Source organism: Cupressus sempervirens, chromosome 9, assembly GCF_028749045.1.
Source record: "Cupressus sempervirens isolate cs-2001-9-10 chromosome 9, ASM2874904v1, whole genome shotgun sequence".
Lineage (NCBI taxonomy): Eukaryota > Viridiplantae > Streptophyta > Pinopsida > Cupressales > Cupressaceae > Cupressus > Cupressus sempervirens.
In genome coordinates this window covers 654,329,454-654,344,743 of record NC_143126.1, presented here as the reverse complement: position 1 = coordinate 654,344,743, position 15,290 = coordinate 654,329,454, and the positions used below count along the sequence as shown (strand labels likewise).

The following is a 15,290-nucleotide window of genomic DNA, read 5'->3' as shown; positions in this document are numbered from 1 at the left end:
AAGACTCCAAGTAAGACAGCACACCAAAAACTAGAAACAAAAACACAGGACCAAATAAGGAAAACAAGAAACAAAAACACAAAAAAATCAATCCTCCTGCATCATAAGGTCTGCTTCATTGTTGCTTCTGGTCTCATGTTGTTACATTTCTTGTTGAGCAAGGTTTCAGGGTCCTTCAAAACCCCACTTCCAGTTCATAGTTCCTGTCAACAGCATTTATTGAATAAAAAACACAAGGCACTTTGTTGTTTAAAGTTTTCAACAACTCATTAAATTCGGTATTCAGTGCTTAAAATTTACTTCCATTAAAATGCAAATATTTCTACTGGAACATTTTCAAGTTCAACTGTACAACTAAAGCTGGTCAAAATTTACAAGGCCTTCTTTCAACTCTTCTGACATCTCAAACTCAAAGAGCCAAAGAGGCCATAGTTTCAAACACATTATGTTATTCACTGCCCAACATTTGATACCAAATCTAACATCTTTAAATTAGCTCCTTCTCAGCGCAGCTTTGATGGCAGTTACAAATCTCAAATTGGTAACTGTTAGAATGGCATAAGAGACATGCCATTCAAAATGGTATTGACATCAAGGCCCCTTTAGCATCCTGCCAAAAGTGACATTCAAGAAAACAGAAGATTCATTTGCTTTTCCAAATTAACCAACAAATATGTAACACAAATCCACCCGACACGAAAAAATACCCCCCTTCTTATGCATCACCTCATCACTATTGTGAATAGTGTCAGTTACATGTCAAAATGAACAACCAAATTTGAATAAGTTCATGGCCAGTAAATTTAATCTGACATGAGACCAGCATCTTCAGCATCCGAGCCAGCTCCAATGAAATTTCCTGCCCTGATTGCTGTCAGCATTAATTGACCTGCCTCTGGGAAATCTGGATGCTGCATAAGAATTGCCTCTACTGACCACTTAGCCATATCTCTGTCTTTAATGTTTGACAGGTCAGCATCCTCTATCAACAAAGGCAATACTTCCTGAAATGAACCTTCATAACAAAGGCTGCTTCCAGCACCGTAGCACCTATTTGAGCAATGGAAGAGTGCTGTATTCTCCAACATTTGTAGGTTTTGATCGTCACTCCATCCTTGTTCCTTGGATGACTGACTAATTCTGGCCCAGTTATCCATGTCTGCCACACGAACCCAAGCATTTTCAAGAAGACTTTTGTTGTTTCTCCTGAAAGCATTTCCAGTCCAAGCAAACACATCAAATGCCCTTAAAACAAGCTCCCGATGTTCACTTTTCAGGCAGATTTCCACTAATTGTCTTGGATTGAGTACCTCATCACCAGAAAGATCCATCTGATGCACTTCTTCCTGGAATCGATTAAATTAATAAATACATTAGAACTAATGGAAAGGTTTAATACTAATTCAAAACAATTGCTTGCAATGAGCAATCAGCAGCAAGAAGTAAATAGTAATACTCCTCATTTGAGTGCACTCATGCACAAGCAGCATTAAAAGCCTTGTCATTAGGCTGCAAACCTTTGAATGATAAGTGTTTACATGCAGGCATAAGAAGAAATATAAGTTGCCTCCTGACCAGCAATAGCCATTGTGTTCTTTATTGTGCAAAATGTTAAATAAATCATGAAAATTCCTTTAAAAATTGTTGAGCTTCCTCAAAACCTTTTAAAAGCATTAGAGTAAGGGAGGTTCAACGAGATCTTGGGTTAAAACTTGAAATCAAAATCATTAAAATATAAAAGCTGTCAAAGTCTTGGAGCTCACATATTTTCATAGCAATCTGAAGTCGAACATATATAAGCAAGTACAAAAAATATTAAACTTTATAGCAACCCTCACATATTTGGCAAAGAAAAATAACCGTCTTCGCATCCTTTAAAATGGTCTGAGGGTAAATGTGAAAAAAAATTTAGCATGCATCCAATTGCTTAGGTTGACAATATCTCAGAGAACTTGGTAAGAAAAATATGCCACTGCATTCCCAGTTGTTTCATATAGTACCCTGCCATGGTACAGACCCAGGTTCGAATACCGGCTAGTAGAAGTTTTAGTTCCTTTTGATTGTCAAGGAATATCATAGATGAGATGCATGAAGCTACAATCCTTTCTGCCCCATAGGTATGTTTAGCCTCATCAACGTTAAAAATATTCTCCTATATAAATAAAACTGATTCCTAACCACACATTAGTCAGCAACATTTCAACATCTATTTAAAATTCCATCTCACTTCTAATCTGTAGCTAATTTCTGTAATACCCAGTCGTAACTTTGGAAAATCAATGGTCAAATTCAAAAAGGATATCTACCAGAAAACATGGTAGATGCTGGAATTAACACATTGCACAAATGTAGGATACTGGTATATATTCAACATCAACTAGTCTTACAAAGGTAAAGTTACATAGGATCTAGATTGAAACCCAAGTTTTTATTGAACAAAAACATTGGAAAAATGAAAATGTAATATGCAGGCCTGATTTATGCTTCAATATATTTTGCTTTTCGAATGTGTTTTGATTGTTTTTGCAACATTTTCAAAAAACATATTTAGTACACATAAATAGGAAATATTGCCACAATTTTAAAAGAATTCAATTCAGAAAATAGGCGATACACAGAAATTACATTACTGACATTCCAGATTTTATTTCTGATCTGGAAATACAATTTTCTTCAAAATAATACCAACCCAATTCATAAATTTGCATTACATATATAATTCCACCATACCCAGAAAATGCAGCAATAAGGAAGTTGGATCAGCTTTACACAGCCAGCAACTCACAAAATGGGACGTCACAACCAAGAAAGCCTCCCAACTGCAATAAAATCAATATCTCAAGGCTCCTCACTGTAGACAACCACAATGAGCATCACAATCGCATCAAAACCCTATTCAGCAAGCTTCCAGAAACCCACATCCTTCAATGAACATTTGTAGTTTGTAGCCTGCAGAGAACCTGTATGGCCAGCTAGAAGAAATGACTGGCAGAAAAAACTCCTCAATACTCTTCAAATCTCATTCCCCAAATCTCACATGCAATGTCCCTCTGAATCTCGCTGATACAAACTCTCCAGTCAGCGCAATCTATGCTCTCTAAATGAAAACACTAAGATATTCTCCAGATCATGTCTTTCAATAATGTGAAGAATGTTGTCTGCAAGGGTTTCCGTCCTCACAAACCAAAGAGAAGTAATCACCTCTAGAAGAAATAGAAACATCAAACATCAAACTCAATGTAACAAATGAGCTTCATAAATCTCCCTTTATAGCTCTCTCAGGCAGTTTGACCCTTTCACTTGTAAATCACATTCTTTTTAATCTCTCAATGTAGTGTTAAATAATAAAGGCCTATCCGTTTAAAAAACAATCATCATTTAAGTTTATTATTGGCCCATAAAGTCCCTTCAATAAATAAATGGGAATAACGATAATGCTAAATCTTTGATTTAACTTCATTAATTAGAAATTAGAAATTCTTTTATTTGACTCCACTGGACTATATGAATGCTGAAATAAACATCAAAACTGAATCCACTAAAAATAGTAACGCTGCCAGTTGGCTCAGTCGGCACTACAAATAGAAGGTATTGGAGACTAAACCAACTTGTTAGAAGTTGTAATCTTTCCTTGGTGTATTTATAAACCAAGGTTAAACCTTCTTCCTTTATTGTTGTAATATATTAGGATATAAGCCAAGGTATCCTAATATATTTCTTTTTTGTCCTTTTTTCCACTACATCTTATTTTGTCCTCTAGTGGAATATGTGAGGACAAATATTTATTGTAATTCCTAATTTAGATTATTCCTCCTTAAGAGGAATCTCACACTTGGCCTCACACACTTATGAATGGTGGCATTCATAGACATGGGAGTTACATTCTAACTCCTCTCTCTCATCTCTATTTAAGAGATGATCCTCTTCTCTCATTTTACAATGAGGTTTCTTCCTCTTCTCAATTATTGTATGAGCCATTGCTCTCTCTCTCTCTCTCTTCCTTCTTAGGCTTTTCATGCCTCCTTCATAATGTCAAAAGGGGTTTTCTTTGCTTTCCCCTTTCCAAATATCTTGTCTCATGGTGTTGGAGCTTGAAGCTTTCTCTCTCCTATTTTATGGTAATATCTTATCATGCATTTACTCACTTAGATTCTTTCCTGGTTTTGCTTATTTACATATTTCTTTTTCCATTTCTAACACAACTTCATGTCAGGAAAGGGCATTGTGCTCCTACTAACAGCGGAAGCTCAACTGTAAATCAAATACTGCCACTCCGCTGGAAAAATTGCCTCTAAACTTCCATAACCCTAACACATTAGCCTACAAGAACCAAACTTAATATGCTAGGCCACTAGAGGTCCACTAACTCAACTGGTTAGGAAGAAGGCATTACAAAGGAACCTTTGGATAACTTTGTCCTCCAAAAGTTAGTGCCAATGCTATCATATTTCAAGTCTAATATAATTCCATTTATAGAAAATCTAGTATGTAATGATATTGATCATGAACCAAATTGCAAAAAAAGAAAGACAAGTTCCATATGCCAGTGAAACAATAATACCTATACAAACAAGAAAAAAAGAAGCAATACTGTGATATTGAATATGGTGAGTGGAAAAATCAGTTGTGCAAATCTCTTTGTGATATTCCCATGTTAATCTCCTCCATTTGCCAAATGTCTAGTTCATCTTCAGATCCACATCGGGGCATTTGTAGAGTTTGTTGATGCTGCAAGATTTAATTTGCATCGGAAGTGTTGATGTATAGCATCAGTAGAAGTAATGATAAATTTATATTATGTGGATTTTGTTCATCAGACGTATGCTTACACACACACACAGACAGATGTGTGTGTGTTTGTGTGTGTGTGTGTTTGTGTGTTTGGATGATTATCATAACACTCCATATTATTATCGGCAGACAATGAGATGTGTATATTATCGGGGAGTCTTGTGTTTTACCGCCAATCACATAAACTGTTATATTGTTATTGTTTACCTTAACTAACAAATGGTTAGTTATGCCTCCGTAGAGGCATGACCCTACGTGGCCAAAGGCCACGTAGAGTCATGACTCTACAGGGCATGACCTTTCGCACATATATAAATGTAAGTGCAGATCGATGGGAAAGATGAATCAATCTACGACATTACAATCTCAGCTATCTGCACATTCACTTTGCAAGATAACTCTTGACATTATTCATTGGAAAGCAATTTGCATATTCTCTCAGCATAATAAATCCTCAGCAATCTCCATTGCAAGACGTTATATCTTCAACAATCCTCAGCACTAAAGTTAAAGACTCAGCAATCACCATTGAGAGAACAAACTCTACAAAGTCTCAGATTTATTTAAAATTATATCCTTAAATCAAAATGGTGAATCATGTAAGGCTAGAGGATAGACTTGAGGGAGCATCAAATTTTTCATCATGGAAAATTTGAGTCATGATAATATTACGAGAAATGGAATTAGAGGAGTATATAGAAACAAACAACATGCCTGAAAATGATCCAAATAGAACGACATGGAAAAGACACAATAACAAGGGAATGAAAATTATAATAGATTCTGTCAAAGATCATAGTCTTCCATCCATATCCACTCTCAAGATTGCATTTGAAATGTTCTCTACTATCAAAGATACATTTGAAATCAACAATACTAGTAGATTGTTAACTCTAAAACAAGATCTACTATATATAAAGATGTAAAATGGAGAATCTATTACATCCTACTTTCTAAGGATTTCTGAATTAAAAGATTAACTTGCAACAATGGAAAATCAAGTTGATGACAAAGAACTTAGCATGATAGCATTAATAGGACTTCCTCTATCTTGGGAAACATTTATTCGAGGCCTAAGCTCTCGACCCGAGCCTCCTAAATTTGAATTACTAAAAAATGAATGCACACAAAAGAATCAAGATTAGTCTCAAGAGGACTAAGTATAAATCAAGAGGGAGACATTCAAGCTCTTCATGCAAATTCAAACAAGAAAAGAAAATTCAAACATTATAGGAGGGAAATTGAAAAATCATATAAGAAACCTAATTGGTCCAAAGTTGGATGTTTCAAATGTGATAAAATTGGTCACTCTCATAACTTCTACCATAAATGAAAGAGAATTCAAGCAGCTCTAGCAGAAATCAAAGAAGAGGAAGTAGAGAAAGAAGAAAAAGAAACTTATGCATTTTATTTAGCTCTTTCAAGTGAATTAAACTCAAACGACAACACTTGGATCATAAACAGTGGAGCATCTCGGCACATAACCAGTTTTAGAGACAAATTTGAAACCTTCTCAAAACACTCCTCAGAAGAAGTTACCATTGGAGATAACTTCACTCATCCTATCAAAGGTATTGGTTCCTGTTTAATTTATTTAAATTCAAGAATTACTCTCCAACTCAAAAATGTTTTAAATGTACCTAGAATAAAAAGAAATCTAGTATCTATTTTTGGTCTTGCTGATCAAGGATTTGGAATCACTTTTCACGAGGACAAAGTTCTATCTTGGCCAAAGAACTTTAATATCAAGAAAGCCATTTCTATTGGATTAAGAGACGGAAGTCTGTATAAACTGTGTAACAATTTAAACTTAGCTCTAAGTCTTGAAACATCAAACTCTACCGAAATTTGGCATAGGAGGCTAGGTCACCTTCATTATTGTGCATTATCATCTATAGAAAAAATTGTAAAAAGTTTACCTAGTCTCAAAACTGATCACTTAAGTATTTGCAAAGGATGTGTCCTAAGTAAAAACTCAAAGCAATCATTTCCTAAAAGTGTTCACAAATCAAAATCAATCAAAATCCATTCTTGAACTAATCCACTGACCTTTGTGGTCCTATGTTTGTACCTACTCCTAACAGGTGCCTCTTTTATGTAATTTTTATTGATGATTACTCTAGAAGAACTTGGATCTACTTTCTAAAACGAAATGAATCAGCTGAAGTATGATCAAAATTCAAAGAATTCAAAGCCCTAGTTGAAAATCAATCAAGACAGAAAATAAAAATACAAAGGTCAAACAATGGAGGTGGATACATCTCTGAAATTTTTAAAAACTTTTGCATTGCTGTTGGGATTAAGAGGGAGTTTTCTGTACAATATAATCCTCAACAGAATGGAGTTGTAGAACGTAAAAATAGATCAATTGTTGAATCAGCTAGAACAATGATGCACAATCAAAATCTTCATACTTCCTTCTGGGTTGAAACATCTAACATTGCAGTCTACATTCAAACAGATGTCCACACTCAGTACTAGAGAACGCCACTCCTGAAGAAGTATTTACGAGTATTAAACCAAACCTAAGTCATCTAAGAATATTCGGATGTCCTGTTTATATCCACATTCCTAAAAAGAAAAGAACAAAACTAGAACCATCCGAAAAGAAGGGAATACTCATTGAATACAATGAAACAACCAAAGCCTACAAGGTTTTTATTTCAGGTCAAAGAACAATTGAGATTAGTAGAGATGTGAAATTGAAGACATTGCCTTTAATATTTTTAGAAACAATGATGAATCTATTACTGAACCTATTCCTAAAGTAGATGAAAATCACCAGGCAAAAATTGAGAGGGAGAATGATATTGAACCATCTTCTACCACTACATCTAATCATGAAGATTTTGAAAATATCAACAATAAAAAGAGGCCGCTTTGGGCTAGGAAAATGATAGAAGAAAATCAGGTTGAACCTAATGAAGTGATTCGAGAAAGTAAAAGAATGAGAAATCAATCATGTTATGTTGCATTACTAACCGAACTTATAAAAACATAACCTCCAAATGTTAAAGAAGCACTATCAAGTCAATCTTGGAAAGAAGCAATGATTGAAGAGTATAATTCCATACTAAAAAATGATTTATGGGATGTTGTACCAAAGCCTAGAAAAAAATCAGTTGTTTCTTCTAAATGGTTGTTTAAAATTAAGCATGCATCTGATGGCAGCATTGAAAAGTACAAAGCTAGATTTGTAGCACGAGATTTCTCACAGAACGAAGGCATCAATTATGAAGAAATATTTGCACCAGTTGCTAGATACACTTCAGTCAGAACCATCTTGGCTATCGCTGCATCCAAAGGATGGAAAGTTATTCAAATGGATGTCAAAACAGCATTTCTGAATGGCAAAATTGAAGAAGTTTATATCGAGCAGCCAGAAGGATTCTGCACTCATAACAACAAAACTCATGTTTGTAAACTAAAGAAAGCACTATATGGTCTCAAATAGGCTCTCAAAGCATGGTATGAAAGGATAGACAACTATCTAATGAAGTTAGGATATTCTAAAAATGAAGTTGATCCTAAATTATACTTCAAAATAGATGGCGATGATATGATTATTCTTCTGTTATATGTTGATGATTTATTGATAACAGGTGAAGAACATCTCATAAAAAAATAAAAACAAGAACTCGCAGCAGAGTTTGATATGAAGGATTTAAGTCTTCTATACTACTTCCTTGAATTGGAAGTCTGGCAAAAGGGTAACTACATTTTTTTGAATCAAAAAAAATATATAGTTGATATTTTAACAAAATTTGCAATGATGGAATGTAAACCAACGTCTACTCCTATGGAAGTCAATCTACACAAGTTGAAGGATGATATGATCAAATCAGAACCTATAGATTCTACTTACTGCAAGTAGATCATTGGATCTTTAATGTATTTGGTAAATACTCATCCTAACATATGTTATGCAACTAACACCCTAAGTCAATTTATGTGTGCACCAAAGAAGATACATCTACATGCAGCTAAATACATTTTGAAATGTCTAAAAGGTACTATTGGCATGGGAATCAAATATGATCAAATCAACATCAACCTTCATGGGTATTCTGATTCTGATTGGATAGGTAGCCCTACTAAATGTAAGAGTACTTCCGGAGGTTGCTTCAATCTAGAATCTAGACTGGTTTCTTGGTTCAGCAGAAAACAATCTTCAGTTCCATTAAGTTCTACCGAAGCAAAATACACTGGTGCTAGAGAAGCGGTATGGCTACGGAAGTTGTTAGTAGATTTGTTCAAAAGACCTTTGAAGCCCACTATGATTCATTGTGATAATCAAAGTTGCATCAAGATTCAAGCTAATCCAGTTTTCCACAATCATTCCAAACATATTGAAATTCCTTACCGCTACATTAGAGATATGGTATATTGAGGAGTCATTCAATTGGAGTACATCAATACTAATGAGCAAACAACAGATATCTTTACTAAGCCTCTTGCTAAAGTAAAGTTAGATTACTTCACAAGAAAACTTGGTATGATTAAATTATAATATTGAATATTGACTTTAAGTTTTCAATTCATGTGAGTTTATACTTCTATTGTTGTTTAGTTGCATCAAATATGTAATGAAAGATGAAAATCTTTCATGCACATATATATTCAAAAGGTAATCATTTGTGAGGTGACGATCTTGAAAATGATAGGCCTGTTATCATGGAAAACTCTAGATATTGTTTCGAACAATTAGAGATCATTGATAACGAATCCATTATGATTACTCTAGATATTGTTTCGGACAATTAGAGATCATAATATGTGTTATGATAGTGTTCATAGCATGGTGATTTTAATTATTTGACTAGTCATTGTTTCAAAGTGTTAAGATAAGATAATGTATTCAGATATTCTATTAAGAAATCTATTAAAAGGTGTATTACTTCTCCCTTGCTAAGAGGGAGTGTTGATGTATAGCATCAGTAGAAGTAATGATAAATTTATGTTATGTGAATTCTATTCATCAGACGTATGCTTACACACACACACACACACACAGATATATGTTTGGATGATTATCATAACACTCCATATTATTATCGGCAGACAATGAGATATGTATATTATCGGGGGGGTCTTGTGTTTTACAGCTGATCACATAAATTGTTATATTGTTATTGTTTACCTTAACTAACAAATGGTTAGTTATGCCTCCATAGAGGCATGACCCTATGTGGCCAAAGGCCATGTAGAGTCATGACTCTACGGCGCATGACCTTTCACACATATATAAATGTAAGTGCAGGTTGATGGGAAAGATAATCAATCTACAGCATTACAGTCCCAACAATCTGCACATTCACTTTGTAAGATAACTCTCGACATTATTCATTGGAAGGCAATTTGCATATTCTTTGAACATAATATATCCTCAGCAATCTCCATTGCAAGACGTTATATCTTCAACAATCCTCAGCACTAAAGTTAAAGACTCAGCAATCACCATTGAGAGAACAAACTCTGCATCTCTGGTTCAGCAATTATTCAAGTAAGGATATCCATTATTCTTTGCAACTATAGTAATAGTATTATCTATCAAAGATCACTAAAACTAACAACAAGGTCATTAAGCTTTCTATTAGAAAATTGCTTCCCTATTGTTTTTACTACACAAAGTACTATATTGAGAAATAAAAATCTTCTATCGTCAGAATTTAAGATACAATCAATTCAGTTCCATTCTGTTCAAAACAAGGAAGGAATTATCATGCAATCAACAAATTAAGTAATAGATATGTAATGTCCCATGCTAAAATTAGGGTACATATAACTACCTTACATTATACATATTATTGATTGCTTAGCAGACCTCACATCTCGTTAAGCTTTGAATTTTCTTGTTCAACCCTATACCTAAAAACCCCAATCTATTTTGCCCAAATTCAACAAGAAAAGAAACGCCCCATTACACTCTTAAAATAACAATAAGCCCATAATCGCAGATTGATCAAAACATAGTCCAGGAAGATGCAGAAGATGTTGGCACAAGCAAAAAAGGAGAAAATACCGAAATCTATTTTCCTAATATTTTCTATGTTCTAATATTTTGCATTTTTTGAGGCCTCCGGGGCATTTCTAGGCTTCGGCAGGGCCAAGAAGTTGTAGTGCTACGCTTAAGACTTCGAACACAAAATGTAGAACTTTCGAAGATCTTTCCAAAAATTCTGACAGTTTGTGTTTTCGAGCTACAAGTAGAAAGTTATGACTTCTACAAGTAGACATTTTGTCATAGATTTTTGTAGTTTTCTATATTTGTTCGGAGTTATTTTGTAATTAATTATCTTGTGGACTCTTCATTTTCATTTCCAAGGGATAGTGATGACCCTTGGGATCCATCATACTTGTATAAACTCTATTTTCGAATGGAATGGATCACTTTTGGCTTGCAAATCATCTATTGTGGCATTTAATGGTTTTTTCAATTAATTCACAATACTGCAAGGTCTACACCAGGTATTGTAATCTGAATTCTTAATTCAGAGCACAGATAAATGGCAAACTATGTTTCTATTAAAAGAAGGATGTAGATGCTTTAAAAAACGTTGTTGTTGTTACAGCAATGAAGACTGAAACACAATTGTTACAATAATGGTGAACCTGTTGTGGGGTTTTCTCACCATCACTCCATTACAAAATGGGACCCCTTCTTTTTGCTCTAGCAAGTAGGAGTCGTTGTCTTAGGTGGTTTTAGTTGGCAACATTTTCAAGTCTCGCCTGAGGGTAAGTTTAAACAGTTTTGGCCTTCTAGGAAGTAATATTTGTTTGGGGTTTGTGTGAGGTCTTTGATGTCCTTTTGAGGTATTTTTGTAGCTCAAGTCCATGATGGAGGGGTAGAGTTTTAATTTAAGTGAGAAAGGTTTACATGCTTGGGAGATGGGAGAAGGACCGTGAGCAAATTTCGAAAGTGGTGGAAATCCTCAAACTCCAAGATTTCTACCAGCTACCACCTCTCCCCAAACTCTCAAGATTTGGCATTAGTTAAAGGAGATGAGCTGCAAACTTGGTTGCGAGGGATCCTTACAAGGTAGCAAATTGATTGATTCAATGTTAAAATGATAGAGAGAAGGAAGAATGGTGATTTTCCTAAGGATAATTGTTGCAATCATGTTTGGTGGAAATCCTCCAACCAAAGGAATACCACCATGGAAATCCTATCTCCTTGGGATTTTGACCCTTCTACTATATAGTGGTGAGTACTCCCGCCTATCACGCAAGTGACCCGGATTCGTTCCCCAACAACAGCGCCAAAAATGTAGATTGCAATATCACACACTTCCACACAGATACACAAAATAACCAAATTGATACATATGAAGTGAAACTTAGAACATACCATTCATACCACAATACTAGTAGGCAAGGAAATGATTTCTTTATTAATACCAAAAATCAACATGAGTACAATACCAATGTTTTAGACATTTATAGAAGGGTTGGTTAGTTGGAAACCAACCGACGCATTTCCTCACCACCTAACTACCCAACCCGAATAGCTTTAACAAGTACTAACATAATAGTTACTTTATTCCGACTACACTCCTTAACGACTCGAATTTGATCCAAAATCATACTAAGGCATGCCAACTTGAAAATGAATAACATGAGGGATGTGAAATGGGAAGTTTTGGAAGTCTGAATGGTAAAATCATGTTTGGTGGAAATCCTTCACGAAAGGATTCCAACACATTAATCCTCCCAAGCCCAAATTTTCACTGCCCCCTAAGGTGCTCAATTTTGGTCAAAGGCATGAATCCAACATCATGAAGAGAAATGGAGCAAAAGATTATCAAGTAGAGGTCGAAATGGGATAACTTTTGCTAATCGCATTTCAAAGAAATCATGTTTGGTGGAAATCCTTTGGCTAGAGGATTCCCCCCACATTAATCCTCTCAAACAATTTTTTTTACTTCATGCCAAAATTGATGCTAAGCAAGTGTTAGACGTGAAGAATGATGAGTTGGGGCAAAATTGATTGATAACGATGCAGTTTTGGAAAGTTGTAAAGCAATGAAGCACTAAATAAATTTGGTGGAAATTCTCTCTCCAGTGGATTCCCACCTTGGAAATCCCCCCAACTCCAAGACAACCTCATTGGGATGGCTAAATTAGTGCAAAGCAAGTCATTCAAGTGATCACAAGGTAAGTGGGGGAAAAGTCTACAAAGAAATGATATGTTTTAAGTGAAAGAGGAGATACCAAGTCATCGTAGAAATCCTTTGACTAGAGGATTCCACGGTGGAAATCCTCTCTCCTTAGGATTTCCACCCCTATCCTCTCAACTTGGAATTTCCCCCTTTCCCCTTAGTCTTGTTTTCCTCATGCAAAATGAAAGACAAATCAAATGGGCAGATTGGAGAGTTGTGAGAGAGGAACTTTCCCGCTAAGCAACTGAAATAGGGATGAATATTTTTATCATGCTTGGTGGGAATCCTCTAACCAAAGGATTCCCACCATGGAAATCCTCTTGCCTCTACCCAAGAACTTTTTCTTCCAAGCCTCTAGAAATACCTAAGCCAAAGGTCCTTTTCACAGTCCAAAGATTGGAAATTAAAAAAATTGTGATCCTAGGTCGGCCCACTAAGAAGACATGCCCTTTGGGCCTCTTGGTTGCCTATATAATGGGGGTGTTTGCAAATCATTTCAATATCCCTCCCTAGCAATTATAGCTCTGCATTATAAGCAGAAAACTTCTCCATTTTGGCACCGAGTTCTTGAATTGGAGGCAATTTTCTCTATAGCAATAGCAGATCAACATAAGGAAAATCAAACTTCTTAAAGGGCAATAGTTCTAGTGTATGTTAGGAATGAAAAAACGAATTTATTTTCCAGGTTTTGTCATTGTTCCAATTAGAAATAAGTAGCATGGGAGAACCAAATCTGGATTTATAATATCATTAAATTCATTTATTTTTTCAGATTTTAATATTAAAATTTGCAAAGAGAAAGATCTTAAACTTGAGAAAATCCACTTTGTCCCCTATTTGATGTTAATGCAATGTAATTTCATGGAAACTTTCAAATTTACCTTCATGTTTCCTTCTCAGTTTTGGTAAACTAAATGCTTTTCTCCTTTGCTTTGCAAGGTCAATTCAAGGAGAAGTTAAAGGACAAGGTGATGACCAAGGCCTCAAAACTTTCAGCAAATACTACAAGGAGATGGTTCAAGCTCAAGGACTCGAGTGAGAAGGAAAGATTCATGTTCAAGCTATCAACCCACATATTCAGATTGAGATCAAGAGGAAACTCAGAAAAGGTAGAGGAATCCAATATCATGAAAGCATTCATCGAGAAGCTCAAGATAAGATAAAGTTTACAAGTTTGAGATGCAAATCCAAATTAAGCTATGAAGAAAATGAAGACAACCTTATCAATTCCAAGAATGCAATCAAGTGCAATCAATTTCAAGTCAGACATTGAAAAAAGTTTACGGATAGAGAAAACTCAAAGGATGAAGTCATAGAAATCATCACGCTCATCCTCAAGAGGAATTGATAGTTTTGGAAGAATTACTCAATGTTAGAGATGTTAAGTATCAAGAGATATTTTATTTTCATCAAATGATTAAATAGATCTATAAGATAAGGATGATGAGGTGTCAATTGGTTGTCTCCTCCAATCAGAAAATTCCAAATTCAAACAGTCAGTCACAACATGCCAAGTGTCCTACATTCTCATTGCTTTGGAAAAATCATTGTAATTTTTGTTTTGGCCCATGATGTCGTATTCTCTCGTAATTGGTTGTAAATTTGGCAGCACTAATTAGAGTTTGTAAGGATTAATCTTGGCCCTTTGTTACAATGGAACTACCATAAAAGGACAGGGCCTTCATAATTGTAATTCATAATCTTAGGAGATTAGAGTAGGAGACAGCTATTAGTGTAGGAGACTAGAATAGTTTAGCTAAGGGAGAGACTTGACAAAGTTGTTACTATACTACTTGTCAAAGTAATTGACAATCCATTGTTGGTTTTTCATGGTGGATTACTTAATATTTCTTCTCAGTGCTGCATGGTTTCCTCAATCTTTCACTTGGAGTATATTTATTTTCTGTTGAAGTAGATTTGTTGATTGGAAGTTGTTGTGAATGTTTATCTGCTTGTCTCGAACAAATCCGGGCCACTAGCCTCTAGAGGATAATAGAAGTGCCTTGTGTGGTGAGTTGATGATTGAATGCACTTAATTTGAAATGATAATGAATCTTTAGTTTGCATCCATTTGATGGGATTGGAGTGGAGATATTGCCTTGTGTGGTAAGCTGATGATTGAATGCACTTAATTTGAATTGATAATGAATCTTTAGTTTGCATCCATTTGATGGGATTAGAGCGGAGATATTGATTTCAAAACCATTTAAATGTTCCTTAGAGGCTTGCACTAGCTGGGTGAAGTCATTGGCGAGATTATATCTGGTAAAGGCCAATCCATCCATGATTCCTTGCATTCACAAATAGGAGTAGAAGTTAGCCAGTTTAAGTTTACGTTGA

The 15,290-nt window shown here is 35.1% G+C and overlaps 1 protein-coding gene across 1 annotated transcript in view; it reads right to left on the bottom strand.

Annotated features, from left to right (window-relative positions):
* Nucleotides 1-281: 281 nt before the first annotated feature.
* Nucleotides 282-15,290, bottom strand: part of LOC149540429 (Nucleoporin, Nup133/Nup155-like protein) — a 161,227-nt gene continuing 146,218 nt past the window's right edge. Inside the window, exon 8 of the mRNA XM_089801538.1 lies at nucleotides 282-1,346. Within this exon, the coding sequence (XP_089657664.1) occupies nucleotides 804-1,346 (543 nt within the window). The 3' untranslated portion in view covers nucleotides 282-803. The remainder of the gene's footprint in view (nucleotides 1,347-15,290) is intronic.